The sequence below is a fragment of the Montipora capricornis genome, chromosome 8 (assembly GCF_036669925.1).
Source record: "Montipora capricornis isolate CH-2021 chromosome 8, ASM3666992v2, whole genome shotgun sequence".
NCBI classification, from domain to species: Eukaryota; Metazoa; Cnidaria; class Anthozoa; order Scleractinia; family Acroporidae; genus Montipora; species Montipora capricornis.
Genome location: NC_090890.1, coordinates 50050535 through 50073034, shown reverse-complemented (window position 1 = coordinate 50073034; position 22500 = coordinate 50050535). Strand labels below are relative to the sequence as shown.

Genomic DNA, 22500 nt, shown 5'->3' with positions numbered 1-22500 from the left:
CAACATGTCTGCCATGACGTCAGGTGCGAGTCGAGGATACCATTACCGGTTCAGTGACAAGGCAGAGTGGAAGATTCAGAAGTAGCACCTTAACGGATACCATAATTTGCCATATATATTTTTTAATACCCAAGTTAGATTGAGCAAGACGCTCTAGAAGCGTTTAGTCGGAATATATGAGAAACAGAAATAGGTGCATTTAGTTTGGAAGGTTTAGAGGGTCTAAAAGCAAGTTGGACTGAAGGACTGAATAGCCGATTTTGGTATTGCATTGACAGAGCTGGACGCTTTCTAAGTTTGTTTACGTCTATATATTTTTCGGAAAACTGTATTAAGCCACCTTAACCAATGAAGTCCCCGCTTCCTAATTCTTTGTGCATTTTGCTGCCCAAAAAACTAAATTTTATCCAGATTAAAACTCGGAATATATTCCGAGTAATGAAACCATGAGCCCATGACTAAAAGCGAACAACTCCCCTTCTCAGCGTATGCCACAGCATTTTTACAGATCGGTCTATTTTTCGACTATCTTTTCCGAAAAAAAACAAAGGCAGGTCCGGTTCGGTGGCGCCATGACATCGAGTTAGTTACTTTTAATTGGTCAAAGGGCTCTCGGTATTGCGCACGTTGTAGCTGTAACAAATGTCATAATCAGCCAATCGGAAGCAACGATATAATTCCTGCGGGAAATTTACACGTAAGCGTAAAAATTTCTCGATTATTAAACAATCACTAATCAGCCAAGGACGGTCGACTTCGCGGATGACTGAGCGAGAAATTTTTTCGCGTACGTGTAAATTTCCCCCACGAATTATAACGTCGCTTTCGATTGGCTTATAACCGGTGATATTCGCTGTGGCTAGAACATGCGCGATACCGCACATACACTGTCTCTCGTTAATTGAGATAAATCCACTTTCACTTTCCTGGGAGCTAAGAACTGGACCAAGGTGACTGCCGCCAAAGACGGGAGCGACTTCTCTTACTATTTTTGCAGTTTGCCCTATTAACACACACACACACACACTCTCTCTCTCTCTCTCTTTCTCTCTCTCGTGTTTTTATAACCTATTCTTAAAAAGCAATTTTCGTGTATTCATTCGTAGATCAAGGAAGCTTGTTTCAACGCCTTATTGGGGGAAGACACGCAATTGACGGAAGAAATGGATTTAAAGGATATGACGCAAATGTTTACCGCCATAAAAGCAGTTACTAATAAACCAGAAGACAACACTGCAGAGATGAACGTAAGTAGATAGATGAGAAACGAGGGCTTGGAGCAAGAAATTGACAGGGAGCCAAATCAAGGCATAAACTGAGGGTTTAATTTTTGGCCTGTGAAAAATTTTAATTGTAAATAGGTGCATGATGGTGGTGATGATCTTGAACTAGTGCAAGAGTCTATGCGTAAATTAACCGTTGTTAAGAGATCGTTGACGAACTGACAAGCAGTTTTGACAACATGTGGAGAAACGTTGGCGAAAGTTGATATTAATGAGGGATTTTTTCAGGGTAAAAGTCTTTCACCTTCGTTGTATTGTAATTTGCACTATAACCATTTTCGCAAATATTATGGAAGGAGGTAAGACTTAGACTTTAGGCAAAGGAAAGTAGATTAACACCACCTTTTCATGGATAACTTAAAGTGCTACTATGACCAAGAAAAATCAATTTTTCTTTTTCTTTGGATTTCAAATTATGTTAAAATGCATCTACGACGAAAAAAAAAATTACATTTCGATAGAACTTGCGTTGAATGCTCAACAGGCAAATTTTTTTTGGGTAATTTCAAGAGGAAGACCGTTTATTTTAGCTCCACTTTTTTCATTTAATATACCGCCATTACTTGGTGCGACTTTCAGCGATCTGGATCGTGGAGAAAGTGACCTCATTTACTCACTAGATTAAAAATGAAGTGTTTGAATGCGGCTAATTAGTATGCAACATGAGAGTTTTTGGTTTTCAGGTTGTCAAATTTGTGTCAGTTCTGCATACTAATTATGCCGCATTCACAAACTGCATTTTTAAGAAAGTGGGTAAATGACGTCATATTCTCCTCGATCCAGCTCTCCGAGTGCTTATCTGTCAGAACCACAACAGCTAATGGGGGACCGTTAAATGAAAAAATTCCCGTCAAAATAGTTTTTCTCTTGAACTGATTACATAAAATGTCGCATTTCGAGTATTCAGCTCAAGAACTTTCGAAATGTGAAGAAAAATGAGAAGTGATTTTTGATCGTAGTAGCACTTTGACTAAACAATAAGTGACCCGAGTTGTAAGCTTTGATTTACAAAGACGCTTGTTTATTTTTACTGGAATTTTCCTATTAAATGGCCGACCATTATTAACTTTAAAAGACTCACTAGTTTAAGAATGCAATGCATGTGTACACGTCTGAATTAATATGCAACACGGGAATTTCGAGTGTTCAGACTTATAAACTAGTGTTTTGTATTTATAGTAAGTTGCATTTACACGCTGAAATTTTAAGCTAGACTGCTTTACACGGCACAGCTGACACAATGTATATTTTTTAGCGAGAAGAAAGATAGTAGTTGGGCGCCCCAGATTGGGAATTTCTATCTCTGAATACTGTTCCAAGAGATTCGAACTTTTAAACAATAGGATTTAGTGTCGAGGCGCATAGCACCAGCTGGCGCATTTATTTCCATTTCTTTTGTCCAACAGCAAAAACTTTCTGATTCCTCGAAGAAAGGCAGCGACGCGATTTTAAAGCAAGCTAAGGGAGGAGAGGCCTCGAGCGAACAAATAGAGGAATGTGCAAAAATCTTACTTGGTACTACAGACAATGTCCTTCGTGCAATAAACACTTCTCGAGAGGTACGTTTATAGATTATGATGGCATCGGGAGAAGGGTACCTTAAAAACATTTTAAAAGATAGTTTCAGTTAATGGAATAAATTGAACGGTTAACGATAGCAAGTCGGCTTTGTTAGAAACTAAACTGACCTATTACAACAAAAGGCGATCATCGAAACAGCCGTACGCAACACAGATATCCCAGGCTCACTGTGTTAGAGAACATATAAGGCGAAGTTTAGGTAAGAAAATTCGCTAGAAAATGGAAATAAAAATCGATAAAACTTACCATGTGGTGAGCTGTTGTTGTCTTTAATACGTACACGAAGTTTCGGGGAAAATGGTCCACGTTCACCTTCCCTCATAATATAGTGACAAGGTAGGAGACGGAGGCCAGCTTATGGACTCCGATCGACCCAAAACAAGCACGATTTTTTTCGCGAAAATCGAATCCAGTCGCTAAATAAACACTCCAGGCTCGTGGAACATGATTTTCTCTAAACCAAGAATCCACTGAAGCATCTTCAGGTAGCAACGCGAAGCCACCAGACTCCGTAAAACCGGGCTGAAATCCGCCATGTAATCGGGCCCTAAGAATGCCATGCGTGTGTTCACGGCTGAATTAATGTGCAGCACGGGAGTTGCGGGCTTTCACACTTTTGAATTCGTGTTTTGCATATGTAATAAACTGCATTTACACGCTGAAATTTTAAGCTAGTGAGTAAGTGACAACACTTTTATCTAGATCCAACCTTCTGAGGTTTGAACGTGAGTAATTTCGATATATATATATATATATATATATATATATATATATATATATATATTTCCAATTTCGATATATTAAAATTCAGTCCTAAACAAAAGGCATCATCTCTAGGCTCTGGGGAATAAATATAAGGATTTGTATGAGTTTATTCCCCAGAGCCTCGAGATGATGTCTTTTGTTTGGGACTGAATTTTAATATATCGAAAAAGGGCTATTGCGGACCGTGAAATCCAAAACTTGCATTCAAAGAAAAGAGGTTAAAATTCAGGTCAAAGTCAGGTGTTAAGTAAACACACTTTCAAACTCTGAAGGGAAAAAAAGGAAGTGATTTCTTGATCATAGTAGCACTTTAAATATATATATATAGTTATTAAGGAAATCTCGATTTAGCGACAACAAGACTTCTGCATTACCATTGTTATTACCATTGTTATAATTATCGTTCCTCATCGACTTAGGTACAGTTTGTGTGGATAGATGGTTACCACCTGTAACCTTGGGTATCCACATAACTCCAATGAACCTTAAACACAAAACACTCTCCTGATAATCTTCTTAGTTTCTAAGAGGGAATCCTTCTGTAAAAGCTGTACGGGGTACTCTACGCCAATTTTTTTTGTCCACTTGTCAAGGTCAGCACTCATGGATGATGATTATTATTACTATTAATTACAGGATGGCAGAAATATGTCCAAGACGGCACGGGATACTTTAAAAAATCTGACGGCAGCCGTGGGGACGACCCTAATCCCAGGGGAGGAAGAGAAAGAATTGAGTTCGACATCTATAACTGCGGCTGTCTGCATGGAAAAGCTAGACGAGCTTGGCAACAAAACAATATCCATCAATGGAACCGAAGCTGTGTTGCCATCTGATTTTTCATCCTCTTTCGCGACTAATTCAATCGTTCAAAGAGTAGTAAGTCTTTCTCTAAAATTTCCTCGAAGTAGCTGTTTGTTTCCCTTCCTGTCTCAAATAGATTTTCTCAATATTCCAGAGCCCTTTTTTTTAAATAGGAATTCTTACATTTAATAGACCATATTCGTATTCTCAGTATTGGACTGGAACTAGCTTGCAATGGAGGCTAATGCGGGGAAATCTTTTCAAATGAAACTACTTTTTAATATTTTCCCCGTATTAGCCTCCATTGCAAGCTAGTTCCAGTCCAATACTGGGAATACGAATATGGTCTATTGTAATTATGAGTGGGGATTGTACAGTGGTGAGAGCACTCGCCTCCCACCAGTGTAGCCTGGGTTCGATTCCTAGACAGGTTTAGTTTGTTAGTTCTCTAGTCTGCTCCGAGAGGTTTTTCTCCGGGTACTAAGGTCCTTATTACATGATACCGGTATGATTAAGTTTATACGAGCCCGGTCTGAAACTATGAAAGGGTTTGGACTCTGTTGTTACCCGCCATCTTGCAATGCTGCAACAACACTCTTCATTATGGATTTAAGAACAACAAGTTTGAATTTTGGCCATAGACTAGTACCTCGATGAGCTCCGGACTAAAAAAAAAATTCAGTTATTTCTGAAAGTTGTAAATATTCACCCCCTACGTTTTTATCAGCTCTATTATGAAAATTTCAACCTCGGGTATCGCGCGTTTCTACCCTTTTGTTCAGTTTTGTCAAAGCTTTGTTACCTGTTCATTTCCGCTCTTGCCGCGGTTAAGAGGAGTGGCTCTTAACTACAGAAAGACAATGGTTGCTAAGGAAGCTCTTTAGTCAAGAGCCCTACAAAAAGGTTGCATATATGGTTCTTTGACTAACTTTTTCAATGAAAATCTGACATTACTTCAATCAGAAGGCGCATGCGCAACAAGTCTCAGCCCTCTGCCGTGCGTTTCGGTGAAAAAGAGGTAAAAGCTCTCAGGAAACGAAAGGAAGAGGCGGTTACTGGATGGGAACCACCCCATTATTTTTCGTAAACTATAGCATGGAATTTCTATTTGGACAAAAAAATGGAACTGATGTTTTGAAAAGCGTATCTAAGGAGGACCTTATGACGTCATGATTTTTTTGAGAAATAATTTCTTTTAAAATCCATGCTACAGATTTGTTAGAGTGTTCTGAAACTGTTTCGTTCAAAATTTGTGAAAAACACACCGGTAGTTAAGTCGCTTAGTTTTGAGGCATTTTCTGTTTTGGTAACGTGAGTCGAACCAGACAAAGGAATAATAAATAGTACACACTTTGCAAAAAGGATAATTGTAGAGTTAAAGGAATTCGAGAAATGACTATTTGAAGGGATCTACAGCAAAGGTTTGGTAGTTAAGAACCACCCCCTTTAAAAATTTGCAAAGGGAAGCGAAATTTTCAAGTATCCAAACATAACAATAATAATTTTTGTTGGAGAGTCGACTGTGTTAAACGCGCGGGCACTAATTTGGGACACTGTGAAGAAATCAAATCAAATCATATCAAAATCGTAAGGTGGTTTTTGAGGAGAGGGCAAAACCGGAGCATAACTGGACAAAAACCTCTCGGAGCCGAGTAAAGAACCAACAAACTCAACCCACATACGACGCCGAATATGGGAGTCGAACCTGGTCCACATTGGTGGGACCACTGCTCCATCCCAGCTCTCTTGTTAGAGAGGAGATTGGTTATAACTAAGGCAGCGCTACCCAGCCTCGTTAGCTGTTTAGCCTCTCGTATTCAAAGCACGTCGCCTAATGGAATAACCGGTATAGCGACTTTCACATAACCTTGAAAAATAAACGTAAAAACAGAACTTAACCAAAAGTGCAAAACATTTGACTGGCTTATCGAACAAGAACAAACGGGCGAGAATTTTCGTTGGCTAATAGCGAACGCGGATGCAAACAGCGTCATATCTCCATAGAACTTTCTGGAAAACGATCGGCATTTCGCTTTGACGTCATTTGAAATGCAGTAATGTGATTGGGCAATCGAACTGTTTACTGCCCATATTAGGAGTGTCCTTGGCGGGAATAAGGAGGTTTGTTTTAATCTTGTCAATCATTGGTCCGTGAAACAAATTGCGAACACTTTTTGAAGGTCATACGAAAGTCGCCCTATCATCAAATTTTCGACCTCGGATATGGCATTTCAAGCTTTCTGATTGGCTCACTCCATCTCGGTTATCAGCTCATATACCGTAATGACCTTATCTGGAAACTGATTGCGTCAGTCCATTTTCAAAAACTGAGACAACATCCTGTCGTTATGGAAGCAAAACAGTTCAGAATTTAATTAAATTTTAATTAAAACTATCAGTTTATTCGCACTCTTTGGATATGAGACTGGTTATAGCCAGCTCGTCGCTTCGCACCTCGTTGGCTATTTACCATCGCATATCCAAAGCGCGATCATGGAATAATTGTTAAATAAGTTTACACTTTCGTGAATAACTGCTTATTATCGATGAAAATACAGGCATATTCAGCCGACATCATCAAACAAAGGTTAGCACATTTTTTGATCAAAAGACCTCGTTAAATTCCTCGAATTCGATCCAAAAGACTAATGTAGGCTTTTTTCGGAAAGTCAACACTGAGTAAGTAGACAAGGATTCGCGGAAATCAACTACGCTATGAACTTTATTTCATTGTCAAAGTGTCACTGCTTATGTAACTAACTGGGAACACCTAACGTGCAGATGGAATAAGCAATCGTGGTATGTAGATTGAGTTTGTTGGTTCTCTTCTCTGCTCCGAGAGGTTTTTCTCCGGGTACTCTGGTTTTCCCCTCTCCACAAAAACCATTATTTGATTTAATTTGAATTAATTTCGTTAGTGTCCCCAATTAGTGCTCCGTTGTTATTATCATTATTATTATTATTATTATTATTATTATTATTATTATTATTATCCTTTCAGAGCATGGTATCTAACACAAGCCTTTTTGCCAGCCAAGATCAAGAAAAGGGAAATTCTGTGAAGAGTCTTGCAGTAAGTTTATCCTTCTCCGACGAGAATCTTCGAGAGTTGAACATCAAAAACCTTAAGTCGGCGATCAGCATTATTATTCCCCGAAATGACAAAGAGCGCGGCAATACGGAGGGTAAAGTCAGTTCAAAGGAGTACAAGGTACACTCCTTTACAATAGAGCAGAATGCATCTACTGTGCACATTCGAGCAGAATGGGAGGTGAGCGTCGATTTAGAGCTGTACGTAAGAAAAGGAGGCGAACCGAAGCCGCTCGAGGGAGTTTATGACTTTAAGCGCACGCTTCAACTTGGACTTGGATCTTGCCAAAGTGTGAACTCATCTAATTCTTCGGACCCGTCAGGGTGCGAACTCTCTCTGTCCAATGATGCGCTAAATTGGACAGCAGCCGGAACGTACTACGTGTCGCTACGATATGTGCGAAAGGACTCGCTATCAGAGGAGGAAAAAGCTAAAATAACTTCCGACGACACCATACCCTATAACTTTTCAGTCTATACCTCAATGTGTTTGTACTACGACGTTGACAGGGAGGTGTGGTCCACAGAGGGAACTAAGGTGAGAGAAAATAATTAACAATAGTGAAAACGAACGTGTTTGTGCGTTAGACAGCCCTGAAATGTGGCAAGATCATTAGCTAACATGGCTGATCGTGTGACAAGTTCGCTCTGTTTCACCAATAGAAAGGTTCTATATCTGTGCAAGAGTGGAAGAACCAGAGGCAAGGGCGTAGCCAGGGGGGGAGGGGGGGGGGGTCCTGGGGTGCCCGTGACCCCCCGTTAGTAAGCCGTGTTTTTACTCAAACAACCTACAATATTCAGGTTGCGAAAACGCGAGTACCCTCTGTTTGACACAGTGTGACCCCCCCTTTGAAAACCCCTGGCTACGCCCATGAGAGGACCACAAAGCCATAGGACAATGAATCACACAAGACTCCCTACTAAGCGGGCGGGGGGGGGGGGGGGCTGGTAGATTTGGATCGGGGGGATGGCAATCCTCTGTTTACACCGGGCTCGAAATCATGACCCTTTCATTCAACAAGAATTTCCGTTTGAAATTTCGCGAATTCCATGTGCCCAATGGAACAGAACTTTCCGGTTGCCCAGACACGACACAAGCCAACGCGCGTTCATGTAAATTTCGCGCCAATCAGAGAGATTCGAATGATATTGACGTGTGCTCGAGACAAAGGGAACACTAATTCGTTCACACGGGCAACGATAGTTCGCTCCGATCTGTCATACCAGTTAAAGTGCAACTCTGTGCCCTAGCCCCGTCAAAGTGAACTGGTCCCTGTCACAATCAGAAGACTACGACCAGTAGCATACAACTTCGAAATCTATTTGTGTCACGCAGATCAACTTCCACATCAGCTATTTAGCTGCCTTTTTTTATCGACTTACATAACAAATAAAGTATGTATGTAGGTATGTATTTTACACGCCGCGATATTTTAAGATTGACTTTCCCGCGAAACCAGACCTTTCCAACCAACCATAATTAGATAAAACCCTTTTGATTTAGATTGGTCACGTGTGCGGCAACCGTGGGACCCGATATTTGTCTGCAAATATCTTGGTCTGTTGGTCTATGCTTATTAATTATCGGAATTGCGTGTTTATTGTTATGGGTCGCTGACCCCAATAGAATTGCGTCCTAAATGAATACAAGCGTGAAGCGCGCAGGTCATAGATCAACAGGAAGAAACGAGGATCCGTACCTTTACGGACCGACAAAACGAGATTGGTAAGGTATTAAGTATATCTCTAACTCTCTCCTCCACAGAGGTTCGTTTATCGGTAAGGTGATCGGCTTTGATCGGCTGTGATCGGTAAGGCGTCAGGATGAGTCCGCTGTGCAAGGTGATTGGAGGCGCAAGAGACGAGATCGATTGGGCGGGCGAACCGAGGCTCTCCCGGTTGCTCTCTCATTACCTCACTTTTTTTCGCCCGCGTGTACCTCGCTCAGAGGTTTCACCTGTAGCCTCTGCGGAGAAGAGAGTATCTCTAAGGTATTGAGGCGCGCAGGAAAGGAAACTAGTTAAAGTAAGGAGGAACGCTCAACGGCCTCAAATGATTGGCGTGCGTAAAAAACTGAAAAACCAATAGATCTTATTGGCTTTTTGAAATGGCTGCTTGGAAGATTTAAACAATTTCACAAGTTTATTTTCACACAAACAAAATGAAAAATTGCTAGAAAGTTTTTGCATCGAAATTTCCAATTTAGGGGGTGAAACATTGGGCAGGACTGTAGAATACGGCCCGCTAAGTTAGCCAATCATAGCACGCGCCTTATCTGAGAGATATATTAAACCATCTTTAACCGTTTCGGTGTTTTTTCTCTCGTGGCAGGTGGGTCCAAAAACAAACCGGGCCGTGATAGAATGCTTAACCAACCACTTGACAACATTCGGGAGCAATTTTTTTGTCCCACCGAACAAGATCAACTTCAAGTATTTGAGCTTTGACAAACTACTAAAAAGTCCGCTTGCGCTTATCACGGCCTGCGTGATTCTTGGTGTCTACATCATCTGCTTGATTCCCGCTCGAAGAGCTGACAGAAATGATGCTTTAAAGGTAATGTTTCCATGTAAAGGTTAAAGGTTGTTTACGTCTCGCACACGTTCATAGCAACGACATACAGCACTACTCTCAAACAAGACAAAATAGAGAGGGAAGAGAGGGCATTCCCCATACATTGGGTAATGTTTTAGATCGACTCCCACGCTGTACATATCCGAAGGGGATTAGGCAACAGCCAATCGTATGGCAGGAATGTGTTCTCTTAACGTGGGCTATCCACACAGAACACATGAGTGGTTGTTGCCTAATCCCCTTGGGATACAGCTGTTTGAAGAAAGGTTGTCCAAAAGTAGCGTAAAAGCGTTCGCGACAATGCCGAAAGGTAGTATGGGACAGTATTCAATATGCCCAGAATCGAAGATGCCACGATCGTGCAGTGACGACCTACTATGGCGACGATAAGAGTTAATGAAGTGGCAGTACGCACAGACTTGTGTTCAAGGTCTCTTCCGCCATCACGCTACCAAAACACGTCCAAAAACAAAAGGATTCATTAGCAAAAACGATGGTTCTGCACGTGCGCCACGATTTTTGGTACATTTCTCAAACTTTTTCTGCGAAACATCACATAAAGTAAGGAAGGTTAAAGTCGTCATAATCTTGCTTTCTCTGCGAATTCTAACCCTTTGTTACTAATTCATGGCCTGGATCATTTGACTGAATTTTGAAACTCTCTATCTCGATGTCAGTAAGAAAAGATGAGCACGTATTTCTAGGTGACGTTTTCGATAGCATTACCGTCATGTTTTGGTTGACTCAAACTGACAGTTTACCATAATGCCTTTCGGCATTGTCGCGTAGGCTTTTATGCTTCTTTTGGACAACCCCTTTCGAAACAGCTGTATGTACAGCGTGGGAGTCGATGTAGCAATAACTTGAGACATCTTACCTATGGCAAAGGGTGTTATGGGAGATGACTTTTCTTCCCCATTTATTTTCTCTTGTCTCAAATGATTCGCGGTCCGTAGAGATGCATCAGCGTATTAATTGTGGTGCTTGCTCTGTTTTATAAAGCTAACCATGCTGTGCTGATTTCACTGGGGACTTTAAAGCGCCGGCTGCACGTTCGAACATTGTTATAAAACATTTGTTGGATCAACAATGTTTGAACGTGTCAGGAGCATGCATGTTTGATGACCCCGCCGACCAGCTCTTGACCTTGAAGAGTTTAACTGTCGTTTATTTGGATGTAACGTAGCTCGTTCATTTTCTCGCGCGTGCAGCTGAATTAAATTGATCTTATTTTTATCCATATTTGGGCATAAAATAGACCACTTTCGACATATTAAAATTCAGTACTAAACAAAAGACATCATCTCGAGGCTCTAAGGAATAAACTCATACAAATCCTTATATTTATTCCCCAGAGCCTCGAGGTGATGTCTTTTGTTTTGGACTGAATTTTAATATATCGAAATTGGTCTATTGGTGGGTGTCCTTAAATCCTCAGCTTTGTTCCATTGAAGAGAGTTGCAAGTTACACGCTTCCTCTGTCAGTGCTCCGTTTTACGGGTATTTAAAGCCATAGCTACACGGATCAGAGGAAAGTCGAAACAGACGTTTAAGTCACCGAGGATCGAACCGGGGACCTCTCGCTCCGAAGGCCGCGCACTAGCCAACTGAGCCACGACTGCTCCTCAACGATTGGTTCTGGTTTCACTTTTTATTGGTTGAAAAAGTGGCGCGAGAACTTTGAACCAATCACTGAGTGAAGTAATGCAAAACCAAAGCAATTCGCTAATTACTTTCGACACTCAATTGAAAATTGCTCTATGAGCTATCTCTGAAGCTTTAGGCGCAATTTATCAGATAATCACTGAGTAATGACGATTTGAAATTTTTAAATTTGACAAAGAATGTATGGACTCATTAGCGCTTTTGCCACCTACGATTTTCTTAGTTTTTGGTGGCTAATAACTCGCTCGTTATTAAAGCTAAGTTTTACACGTTCTTTTACCTTTTCAAGTCAATTTGTAAATAGCACGATTCCTGCGGTCAGCAAACTCGTATGTTGATGAGACAAAATGTAAAAAAATGAAGTCAGCAAAGATTCGCCTATAATACAGACCAGTCTCAAGATCATGTCGGTTGTGGCAAGCAAGAGACAGTATGGTTCCAATCAGGACTGAGCCCGATATGTCTCGCACGAATCTCTGTTCGTGTAGCACTCTCGCGTAAAATATCGCAAAATAGTCTGGAGTGAAGTATAAGTACGATCGTCCGGGTGAGTGAGGATTGTTTTGGGTGACATGGACTGACGTCAAAGTCCAGAGTGTAGCTCACGTAAACTGACAGGCTACTCACAAGCGAGTTTTTTTGCAGACTGGAATAAGCCTACTTCCTGACAACGATTCAAGAGATACGTATTGCTATGAAATACATGTTCACACGGGATTTGCGCGAGGAGGCGGCACAAGTGCTGAAGTTTCGATCGTTCTGACTGGAGGTCTCGGAGACAGTGAGCCAAGGGTTTTGAAGGATAACAACAGGAAAAACTTCAAAACAGGTGGGTTGTTTCGTTGAGATTAATAAATAGGGAGTTTAGGACCGACGACGGTTACAGCGACGAAAACATCACTTGAAAATATTAGGTTTAATCCATCGTGTTTACATTCTACAATATGGGCGCGATTTATCCTATAACTGGATAACTATAGATGGATTTGAATTAAAAAGAGAGAATCAAAGATTCACTGTTGTGCTCATAGCTTGTCGTTACAACCTTAAATCTGTTTTTTTTTCTCAGTACGGGAGAGAAATGTACAAAAATGCGTGCAGCACGAGCCTATGTTCCGTCTTTTAGCCAATAATAGGGACCTTAAGATCTAGGACGGCAACCTGAGCGAGAACGCCATCAAACAATGAACATCAATAAGCAAAACAATGGCTGTGCACGTGCGCTTTAAAATTTGTACATTTCTTTCCCATTCTCTGCCAATCTGCAACTTGAGATGACCAAATCTCAACTTCCAGGGTCGACGCGAGTGCATAAGGGCAAATCTTTAATTTTCTTTCTTAGCTTCAACACTGTTCCTTCCAATAGACCTTATTCACGATGGCCGCCATGTTGGATTTGCTATTATCATGCAAATTAGCTACACACTTCTGAGGGGGAAAACAACACAATTTCGAGAAGTTATAACGAACATCTCAGCCACACAGATGATTTGCTTCACGTTCATGGAATGTTTATCACCTAAGCGGTAAAATACTATCATTACACAAGTTACTTCGGTGTTTTTCAGTTTAGCGAAAAATGAGCAGATAACGAAGTACAAAGTCAAAATGTCAAAGGCAATCAAAAGATATAAAATTATTATAAAAGGTACTTAATTCTAAATACTAAAATGAACTTTTAGCAATGTTATTTCAATATTTCGACCAGCCGATTTTCCGCAATTTGCCGTTTTTCCAATGTTTGCCTCCCCCCCCACAGCATAACACATGGCTAATTTGCATGACAATTTGAAAACGAACATGGCGGCCATCGTCAATAAGGCCTATTCAGTTCTTGGATAGTTTGGATAATTTGTGGAAGTTGAGCAAACTGAAATAATAACGAAACACTGTAAGAATCATAAACTAGCACTATTAAAGGACGTTTTTGCGGCTGGGGAGCTTAAGCAACGACAACGGCGACGGCAACAAGAACGTCACAAATTTGCATATTTAGTAGGCAAAAACCATAGCTTTGCACGCCCTGCACGTGCGTTTTTCGCTGTTGTCCATTCCTTTGCTTTCGTCAGCCAAACAGCAACGTGAAATAGCCAAATTTGAGGTGTCATCAAGAACGTCAGCACTTGATCATGAGGATAAATTTTTATTTTCTCCCCTAAATTAAGGTAATTTCCTTAAATTGTTCTACTATCAAACTTTTTTGGAAACTTGGCATACTTAACATCCATGATATGAACATTAAAAAAATGCAATAAAAAAATGGGATCACCGTGCTTGTTTACGCGTCAGCAGGCTCTTAAAATCTCTTAATGTTTTTGCGTTAAAAATTCGAATTACCTTCGTACAGAATTAAGTCTTGGTTACTTCAAAGACGCCGTCTTTGATTCCCTGGTTGTGGGAATAGTGCGCTTTTTAGGTCAGTTCCGTGGTTAGGTTGAAGTCCTCGCCTTGGGTAAAATACACCCAGTACGGAACTGTTTTCCAAAAAAAATTCATGTCCTACTATCAAACTTTTTTTCTTCTTCAAATATGTTCTTTATTACACTGTTCTTAGCAAATACCTGAAAAAAAATCGGGGGTCACCGTCCTCGTTTGAGAGAAAAGGAACATTTACTTCGCTATCGGGTTTAGTTTGAGCGAAATCTCTTACGTTTGGTTTGCGCACGTGCTCATGTGCGCGCTAATGACGCGAAAATCGTGCGCAGTAGGGATGCGCAATGCAATACTAAGTGCCGTTCAGACGAGTGTCATATTTGAGGAAATACCACACCCTTGTCATATTAAGAAGGTTGAAATTGTCACGAAGCGATTAAAATGACTCGAATTTATATTTTGAGATGACGTTCTCGTTGCCGTCGCCGTTGTCGTTGCTTCTGATCAGCTCCCTATTAATGTTTTGAGCCGCCATCTTACCTTATGTTTTCTTGTAGTAAGTAAAACCAAGGAAGTAAGTGTCCCGTTCACAAGTAATTCGCAACAATTAATACTTTGATTTCTCGACCATGGGCAGCAGGGGCCCATTTTTCGAAAGTCCAGAAAAATTTTTGGGCCCAAAAAGCCTTTTGTGAACCTGCCACCCAACCGCTTGTTCAGGAACGCCAATCTTTTAACATGTTTTCAAGGTAACAAAAGGCAAACTGACTGTAAAGTTTGACGACTCAAATCCACTCGGTTCTTGAGATACAGAGGAAATTGTGACTCCCGAGAATGGCTCGTAAAGTTTCGGGACTTTCGAGAAAAGTTCCTAAGGTCAGTGTGGAGAACAGGTTCTCTCCGGACAGGAATGATATTTCTGCTGCTGGATACGCTGAACTTAAAAACCGAGGCATTGTCAAAGAACATCGTAATCAAATTCCAATTTTCTTTCTTTGTAGGGTCCGTTGATCCTTTCCTACTGACTGTGCCCCAGTCTCTCGGCAGCCTGAAACACATTCGAATATGGCACAACAACAGCGGGAACTATCCTTCCTGGAATCTCCTTCGTGTAATGATCCAAGACATTCAGACAGACCAGCGTTGGTGGTTCGTGTGCGATGACTGGCTCGCTGTCGATGAAAGCGACGGTAAAGTCGAAAGGATCCTTTATCCGGCCTCCAAGAAAGAGCTGACGAAGTTCAACGTCCTTTTCGCGTCCGAGATCAGAAAAAACCTCACCGACGGGCATATCTGGTTTTCTGTTGTTGCTCGCCCACCAAGAAGTACTTTTACGCGTGTTCAGCGGCTGACTTGCTGTTTGTCGATTCTCATGTGCACAATGGTTTCAAACGCGATGTATTACAAGGTGGGAGAGAACCAAACGCCCCAGAACGCTATCAGGATAATGGGTTTCAGCTTTTCCATTCGCCAAGTTTCGGTCGGTATAGTGAGTAGCGTGGTAGTGTTTCCAGTCAATCTAATCATTGTCACTATCTTCCGGAAAGCAAGACCGAAGGCAAATCGATACACAGCAAAGCCACAAGGCACGCGTGCAGATGACGTTGATATTGAGGCAGCCGAAGATGAGAAAAAACCCGTGACTTCAAAGCAACCTGGCCTCCGTCATTGGTTTGTTTACATAGCGTACGGTCTTGCCTTCGTTGCTACCTGTGCCTCAGCATCATTTGTCGTTATGTACGGAATGGAGTTCGGACCTGAAAAGTCTGCCCAGTGGCTCATGTCAATGTCTGTATCATTCCTGCAAGACGTGCTTCTCAACCAACCTATCAAAGTCTTTGCGTTGGCTACCTTCTTTGCGGTCCTCGTCAAAGACCCCAATAAGGCCGAACAGGATTCTTTGACGGACGCGAACGCCCTCGCGAACGACGAGGAATGGTTGCATAAGACCACAGAAGATCTGGATCTTGAAACCCAACGGGAACTGAAACAGCTGATCAACGACAAACCCCCCGATGAGGCGAAGTTGGAGATTGCACGCAAACTGCGAATGAAGGAAAAGCAAATGAAATCCATTATTAGGGAAATAATCTGGTATGTCATATTTCTGTTGGTACTTCTCACCATAAGCTACGGAAACAGAGATCTAACAACGTCTAAGTTCACGAGATACATGAGCAACATCTTTGAAAAAGCTGCCTACAATGGGAACCTAACATATGGAAAGGTATGCTTAAGACCTGTCAGTTTTATCATAAACCTTACATACACGGCAGCGGAGCGGCTGATGGGCGTATGAATAAACATGAATCGAATCGAGTGCTTCCTCTTTATCTTATTTCAGTTGGTTGAAGACTGGAGGTGTATATCCCGGTCGGGCCAACATACAAATTTCAATTCCTGATTCTAGATTCCAGATTCTAGATTTCAATTTCGGAACCCGACCCAATCCGCAATGCGTTTGCATAAAATTGCGCGTCGATCAGAGTGATTCATGCGAATTTGTTGTGATCCTGAGATAACTGGTACAACAATTAGGTCAAATAGGAAGGGAGACTTGAGCACCACCGGTCGGACCGGTGAAAATAAACGATCTCAAACATTCCAGAAGGGACAAACTGAAACGGGCGATACAAGAGTATGTGAGAGTTGAAAACTGCGAGTCTGAGCTCCTGCATCCGGCCACTACACTATCCTCTCGGGTAAGGAAGTTAAACTGTATAGGTCCCGTCTCAAATATTATCAAGTAGCCTTGACTCGTGGGAACCGTTTTATAGCGGCATGTACAAAACACAGGTCACAAGTCACAGGTCATTGTTTTACCAATAGAGAAAGAATCCTAATTAGGCCTAAACAAAAGTTTTTAGGCCTTAGGTTAGCATTGGTAAACGGTTAGGGTTGTTCCTTTTTTGGTAAAACAATGACCTATGACTTGTGACTTTTGTTTTGTACTTGCTCGTGTTATAGCTGAGTTGTATAAAAACACGGATATTTTTTTCATTGTCAAGGTGCACGAAATACACCACTACTGGAAATGGCTGAACGAGACGTTCATACCTTCTTTGATGCCTCAATTGTACTACAACAACTTAACACCCTATGACAAAGGATTCGTTGCCGACGTTCCTACTGCCTGGGTCTTGAGTGTGGCTCGTCTGAGGCAACTTAGGATCAAGAAAGGTACCGTTTTGTTTTGGTTTCGAAAATTTTATTCGTTTGAAGAGGACAGACGTTTAGCTTAGTCCGTTTCCAAATATACTGCAAAATCCCTGTCGAGTCGATTTGACTAGTTAATTCCTTCAATCTTTTGTTTTCCAATTCGTTCATCGTGTTGTTGCGAAAGGGAATGGCCACACGCACTCTGCGCGTGTTTGATCTTGTTCTTTTAATTTGCCGCTGCTGGCCTCACTGGCGCATAACCTTCTTAGACTTATTCTTATGTTTGCGTCGCCAGAGAAGACTTAACTTTTCGGCCACGTTGATTATCCAAATTAACCTCCAGGAGCGTTTAGCTTGTTTTGGTTCGCTGGAAAAACATGGCCGTTAGTCACGTGAGTGCAAACGAAGAATAACGTCACCGAAAGTCCTATTGACTTCCGCGACCTCTCACTTCGAAACAAATTCAAACTGCTTTTTCGTAATACGTCCCCCGGGGATCATTGTCCCCGTCCTCCACAAGACTTCCCTGTCATCCTCAATAAGGATTTGTCATAGCGTTGTTTCATAACTTGGGACTGACAAGTGTTCCATCCAAACTCTATGAAAACTCTCTTCACTGAAAGGCAGCAGAAGCTTTTTGTTGGTTTTAGTTGCTTGTTGTTTCTCTCAATAAGTTCCACTTTATAATCTTCCAGACGGTGGTTTTGCCTCTACATTTTCTATTGTCTTTCGGAGAATTAGAGAAATACTGAGGAGGTGTTTTGAGAAGCCGTCATTTTCTTTGGTTTGCCCTTTAGCCCCCTTGGGTACCTCCCATTGACTAGTAAAATCTAGTACTGTTACTCCTAGGGGAGCGCCAAAGGGGACATAGCCTTTGAGAGTTTACCAGTAATATTTGTCTCTCCTGGCTGAATTATTTCCCTTTTTTTTTTTTTTTCAAAAAGAGCAATTCCATTCTTTTTTTGGAAAATCGGGACGACTTTGTTAGGTCGAAAGTAAAACATTCGGGCCTGGTGATCGGAAGTATTCATTTTGATTCTCTGAACTGTCGCTTGATCTCGATCAAACTGTCTCTTGTTTTGACAGATACCTGCACTTACAAGCGCCTGTTCCTATATTTCATCAAAGAATGCAACGATTTCTACAGTATCGCGGAACAGGACCAGAATTCTTTCTTACCTGGATGGAAGCCTAAACGGCAAGAACCGCACGATAATGCCTCCTCTACCCCCACCCCCACAACCACAGTCGAACCAACTGAGAAAGGCCCTTGGGATTTTCAAACGGGGGAGGAACTAAAGACTTATCCGTACTGGGGTTACAAGGCGACCTACAGCGCAGGAGGTAACTTCGTAGATTTGGCAGCCTTATCTTAATTTGAGTTTCTTGAAATGTAGACCTTTTGTTGGGCTATAATTTCCGAGACTACAAAGAGTTTTTAGACGGTTCACGTTTATCGCGTAGGAGAAAGAGTATGGTAATGGTAAAGAATTTATATACCGTACATGTCACAATTCTTTCTCTGGGGTGACAACGGACGTCAGCATTTAAAGGCACCTCTGGCAGCCGCTATCAGTGCATATTTAATCTCACACACCCACCCACCCACCCAACCCACGCAAGCATGTGAATGGAGGACAGACCACAACACCAGGGGTCTCCCCTCATACTCTTCATGAATAGTGTGTGGATTTTTTTGACGTCCACAGTGTTGCCGGTTGATTAAAGGAAAGGTTGTGAGACCGTGACAGGGCCTACAGGTTATAGTTCTTATACGGGAAGACTTGAAAATTTGCTGAAGAAATTACAAAGGCGTCACTTTTTAAGACCTTGAGTGTTGGTCCGACCGGCGTTTGAACCCGCGACCTCCAGCACGAATGCCCAATGCTCTGCTAACTGAGCCACCGGTCGTTCTCTGACGTTTGCATGTTCGATTTTGTTGCAGGTTACGTGCAGGTGTTACCCAACAACTTGAGCGAGTCCCTCAAATTAGTTCGAGAGCTTGAAGAAAACAACTGGTTGGATCGTTACACACGAGCCATCTTCTCTGAATTTGCTGTTTACAACGCAAACATTAACCTGTTTTGTGTGGTGACACTTCTGTTTGAACAACTTCCAACCGGAAGTCTCACTGCATACCCAAACATTCTCACGCTCCGTCTCTTCCGGTACGTAGGTGGGGAGATGTACTTCGTGGTAACCTGTGAAATCGTGTATCTCTTGTTCTGTGCCTTCTTTGTATTCAAAGAGATCAGAATGTCCATCAAGAAAGGAAGGGAGCATTTGAGGGATCCATGGAGTATCCTTGAAATTGTACTTACACTTCTGTCGTTATCTGCGGTGGGTTTGTACTTTACGCGAATGAAGTTCACCGAAGATGCCCTGCATTTTATGCGAGAGGACAGGACAGGGTTCGTCAGCTTCCACTACACGGCTTTCTTGGACGAGTGGTTGAAATGCATCATTGGAGTCATCGTCTTCCTCTCATTTCTAAAGATGTTTCGACTTCTGCGCTTTAACCGTCGAATGTCCATGCTACAGCAGGTCCTCAAACGTTGCATTGGCCAGTTGGTATCTTTCATGTTCATGTTCTCGGTGGCGTTTCTGGCGTTTGCACTCCTTGCAAGCCTAGTTTTTGGTCAGTACATGGCAGAGTTTGGAACATTTTGGCGAAGCTGCGCATCGCTGATGGACACTCTTCTGGGCAAGTTTACTTTGCAAGAAATGAAGCACGCCAATCGCATCATTGCACAAATCTTCTTCTACACTTACACGGTATCAATGGTGTTTATTCTCCTCAACATGTTCATATCCATAATCAACGATGCCTTTACGGAAGTTCGCAGCGACGTGGAAAAACAATCGAATGAGTACGAGATAGTGGACTTCATGATTCACCGTCTCAAAGAAAACATAGGCAAGTCAATGGGCCATGCCATACATCCAATTTACAAAGAGCCTAAGAGTGACCTGGAGGTCAAATTTGATAAAATCGTTGACAACGCCGACAATGCCATCCATTTTATGAGGAACATCGCTTTCGAGGACATGCGAAAGACAAGGTGGTTTCAAACGGAAAGTTGTACAGACAAGAAGAAAAACCTGATACGGCTACTTATGGAGGTGGACTGGGATTTTTACGAGTCCGAACTTTGTGACTCCATTCCTGTGTTCGAGCGTTTTTTGAGTCAGTATACCGAGGAAGAGCTTGAGGAAATATTGAAGCACTATCAACAGAAGCGAATGGTGGAGGATTTAGTTTTTGAAGAAGTGAATGGCCGAGAAAATTCCTCTGACGAAAGCGACAGTGATAGCGAGAACATTGACGAGAGCGATACCGAAGACAACCAATCGAGTAATGACGAGAGCGGTTCGGAAAACGAGGCTGGTGCCGAAGATGGTATTACAACAATGACACCAACATTCGGAATCACGGATCGTCCTGGGAGTACAGTGAGCGTGAAGAGCCCAGCTTTTCTGATCGCTGAGCTCGAAATCACAACTGAAGAACAAAAAGAGAACGCGGATACTACCATTCAAAGAGACGGCATCATGAGTCCAAGAGAAACGGTGGTTGAAGAAGCTGCGCCAGAAGCTGAGCTTTTGAAAATCCTCGACGACGTACGACGGGATCAAGAAAGTCGTTGTGCCACCGATGCTGAGTTGGACAGTATTCTGTCTGGGCACTCGCCAGTTTGTGATGCCGAATCGCGTACGTATAATAGCGATATGGAGATCGAAGTTGGAAAGAAAAAGAAGAGGAAAGCAGAGAAAAGTCACGAAGGAGAAGCTCCAGAAGAGAACCCGCCAACAGAAGCTTGGGTCCCCATGGATGACAAAAAGGGTAACGAGCTTTCTGAGGACGGCTCTGATATAAAGATAAAAAAGAAAAGGCTGCAAGAGGAACTGATAAAGAGAAATGATTTGGCCGAAGAAGGAAAGGATAAAGGCAGCAGCGAAGAGAATGTGAAGACCAAACAGAAAGGGAAAAGAAAAGGAAACGTTTTGTCTGGAGATGAAAAACAAAACAAGAAAGACATCTCTTCAGAAATAAACGGCGACAAGGAAAAAACAATCCTTGGTGAGGTAAAATTGAAGAAAAAGAAGAAGGTAAGAGGAGAAGGAGATATTGAAGAAAATGAATCAGCTGTCGGTGGTGGCGGAAAGAAAAAGAAAGGAATGGTGTCTGCCGAAACTGGAGAAGAAATAGGAGATCGAAACGAAGAACAGAAGAAAAAGAAAAAGACGCTGAAAGGAAATGACGGGGAGGATCCAGAAGCTGCCGAGGGGAAAGCAGTTGATGAGACTAAGGAAAAGCCAAAAAAGAAAAAGAAAAAGAAAAAGAAAGCGGTAGCAGGAGAAGAAAACGTCGCCTTTGAGAAAGATATGGCATTGAAACAAGATGAAGAAACACTCGAAAAAGAGCTCGGTAGTCTGGACGAGCTGTTCGCAGAGATGCTGGAACTTGGAGATGTGGATCATGTGAAGACCAAAAAAGGCAAAAAGCGCAAGACGAAGATGAAATTAGCTCAGGAAGACGATGATGAACAGATTTTGGTGAAGTCGGGTGAAACAGAAGAAAGCGTGGAAAAGGAGACGCCAAAATAGATCTATTTGACTAACGAGGAGAGCGAATGCTAATCAGGAACATTGCAGTTGAGAGTTGTAAACCGAGATATACTTATAAAGGTAGTTAGTAAACGTAAAGATATAGCATACTTTTTAGACATTTATTATATTGTATTTTAAACGATTTTTCAGTGTTCGCTTTAATTCCATGGCCTTGAGCGTTTTCCCCAGTTCTTCTGAGCGTTAATACGAAAACTCGGGCTTAGTTCGGAAGGGGAAAGGAGCTTGCGGAAGTGTTACCGCGCAGGCTCAAGAGTAAGCAACGAAAACGGCTACGGCAACGACAACATGACAAAACAATATCATTGGTTAAAAGAGGAAAAAGAATCGTGCTGCATGTACTGTGCAGCACGGATTTTAGCAAGTATGTTTGCTGTCCTCTGCATAACGACGACGTGAAATCACCAAATTTTGACGACAACGTAAGCATCCTGACAGAGAATCTTTTATTTTCTGTTTTCACTCTGAAACCGCTCGTACCAATTTATTTTTAGGATACTTCGCCCATATTGTAGGACGTGAACGAGACTGAATAATCGCGAAAGACTTATGAGAGAGAGCCAAGTGATATTTTGAG

General features: G+C 41.9%; 1 protein-coding gene across 1 annotated transcript in view; it reads left to right on the top strand.

The window, feature by feature from the left end:
- LOC138014097 (uncharacterized) overlaps positions 1-22500 on the top strand; it is a 69711-nt gene that overhangs the window by 46475 nt on the left and 736 nt on the right. Inside the window, 10 exon segments of the mRNA XM_068861125.1 lie at positions 1107-1247; positions 2690-2842; positions 4266-4508; positions 7435-8061; positions 9855-10079; positions 12408-12591; positions 15137-16362; positions 17144-17315; positions 18381-18638; positions 19240-22500. The exon segment at positions 19240-22500 is cut by the window's right edge and continues 736 nt beyond it. Coding sequence (XP_068717226.1) covers positions 1107-1247; positions 2690-2842; positions 4266-4508; positions 7435-8061; positions 9855-10079; positions 12408-12591; positions 15137-16362; positions 17144-17315; positions 18381-18638; positions 19240-21902 — 5892 coding nt within the window. The 3' untranslated portion in view covers positions 21903-22500.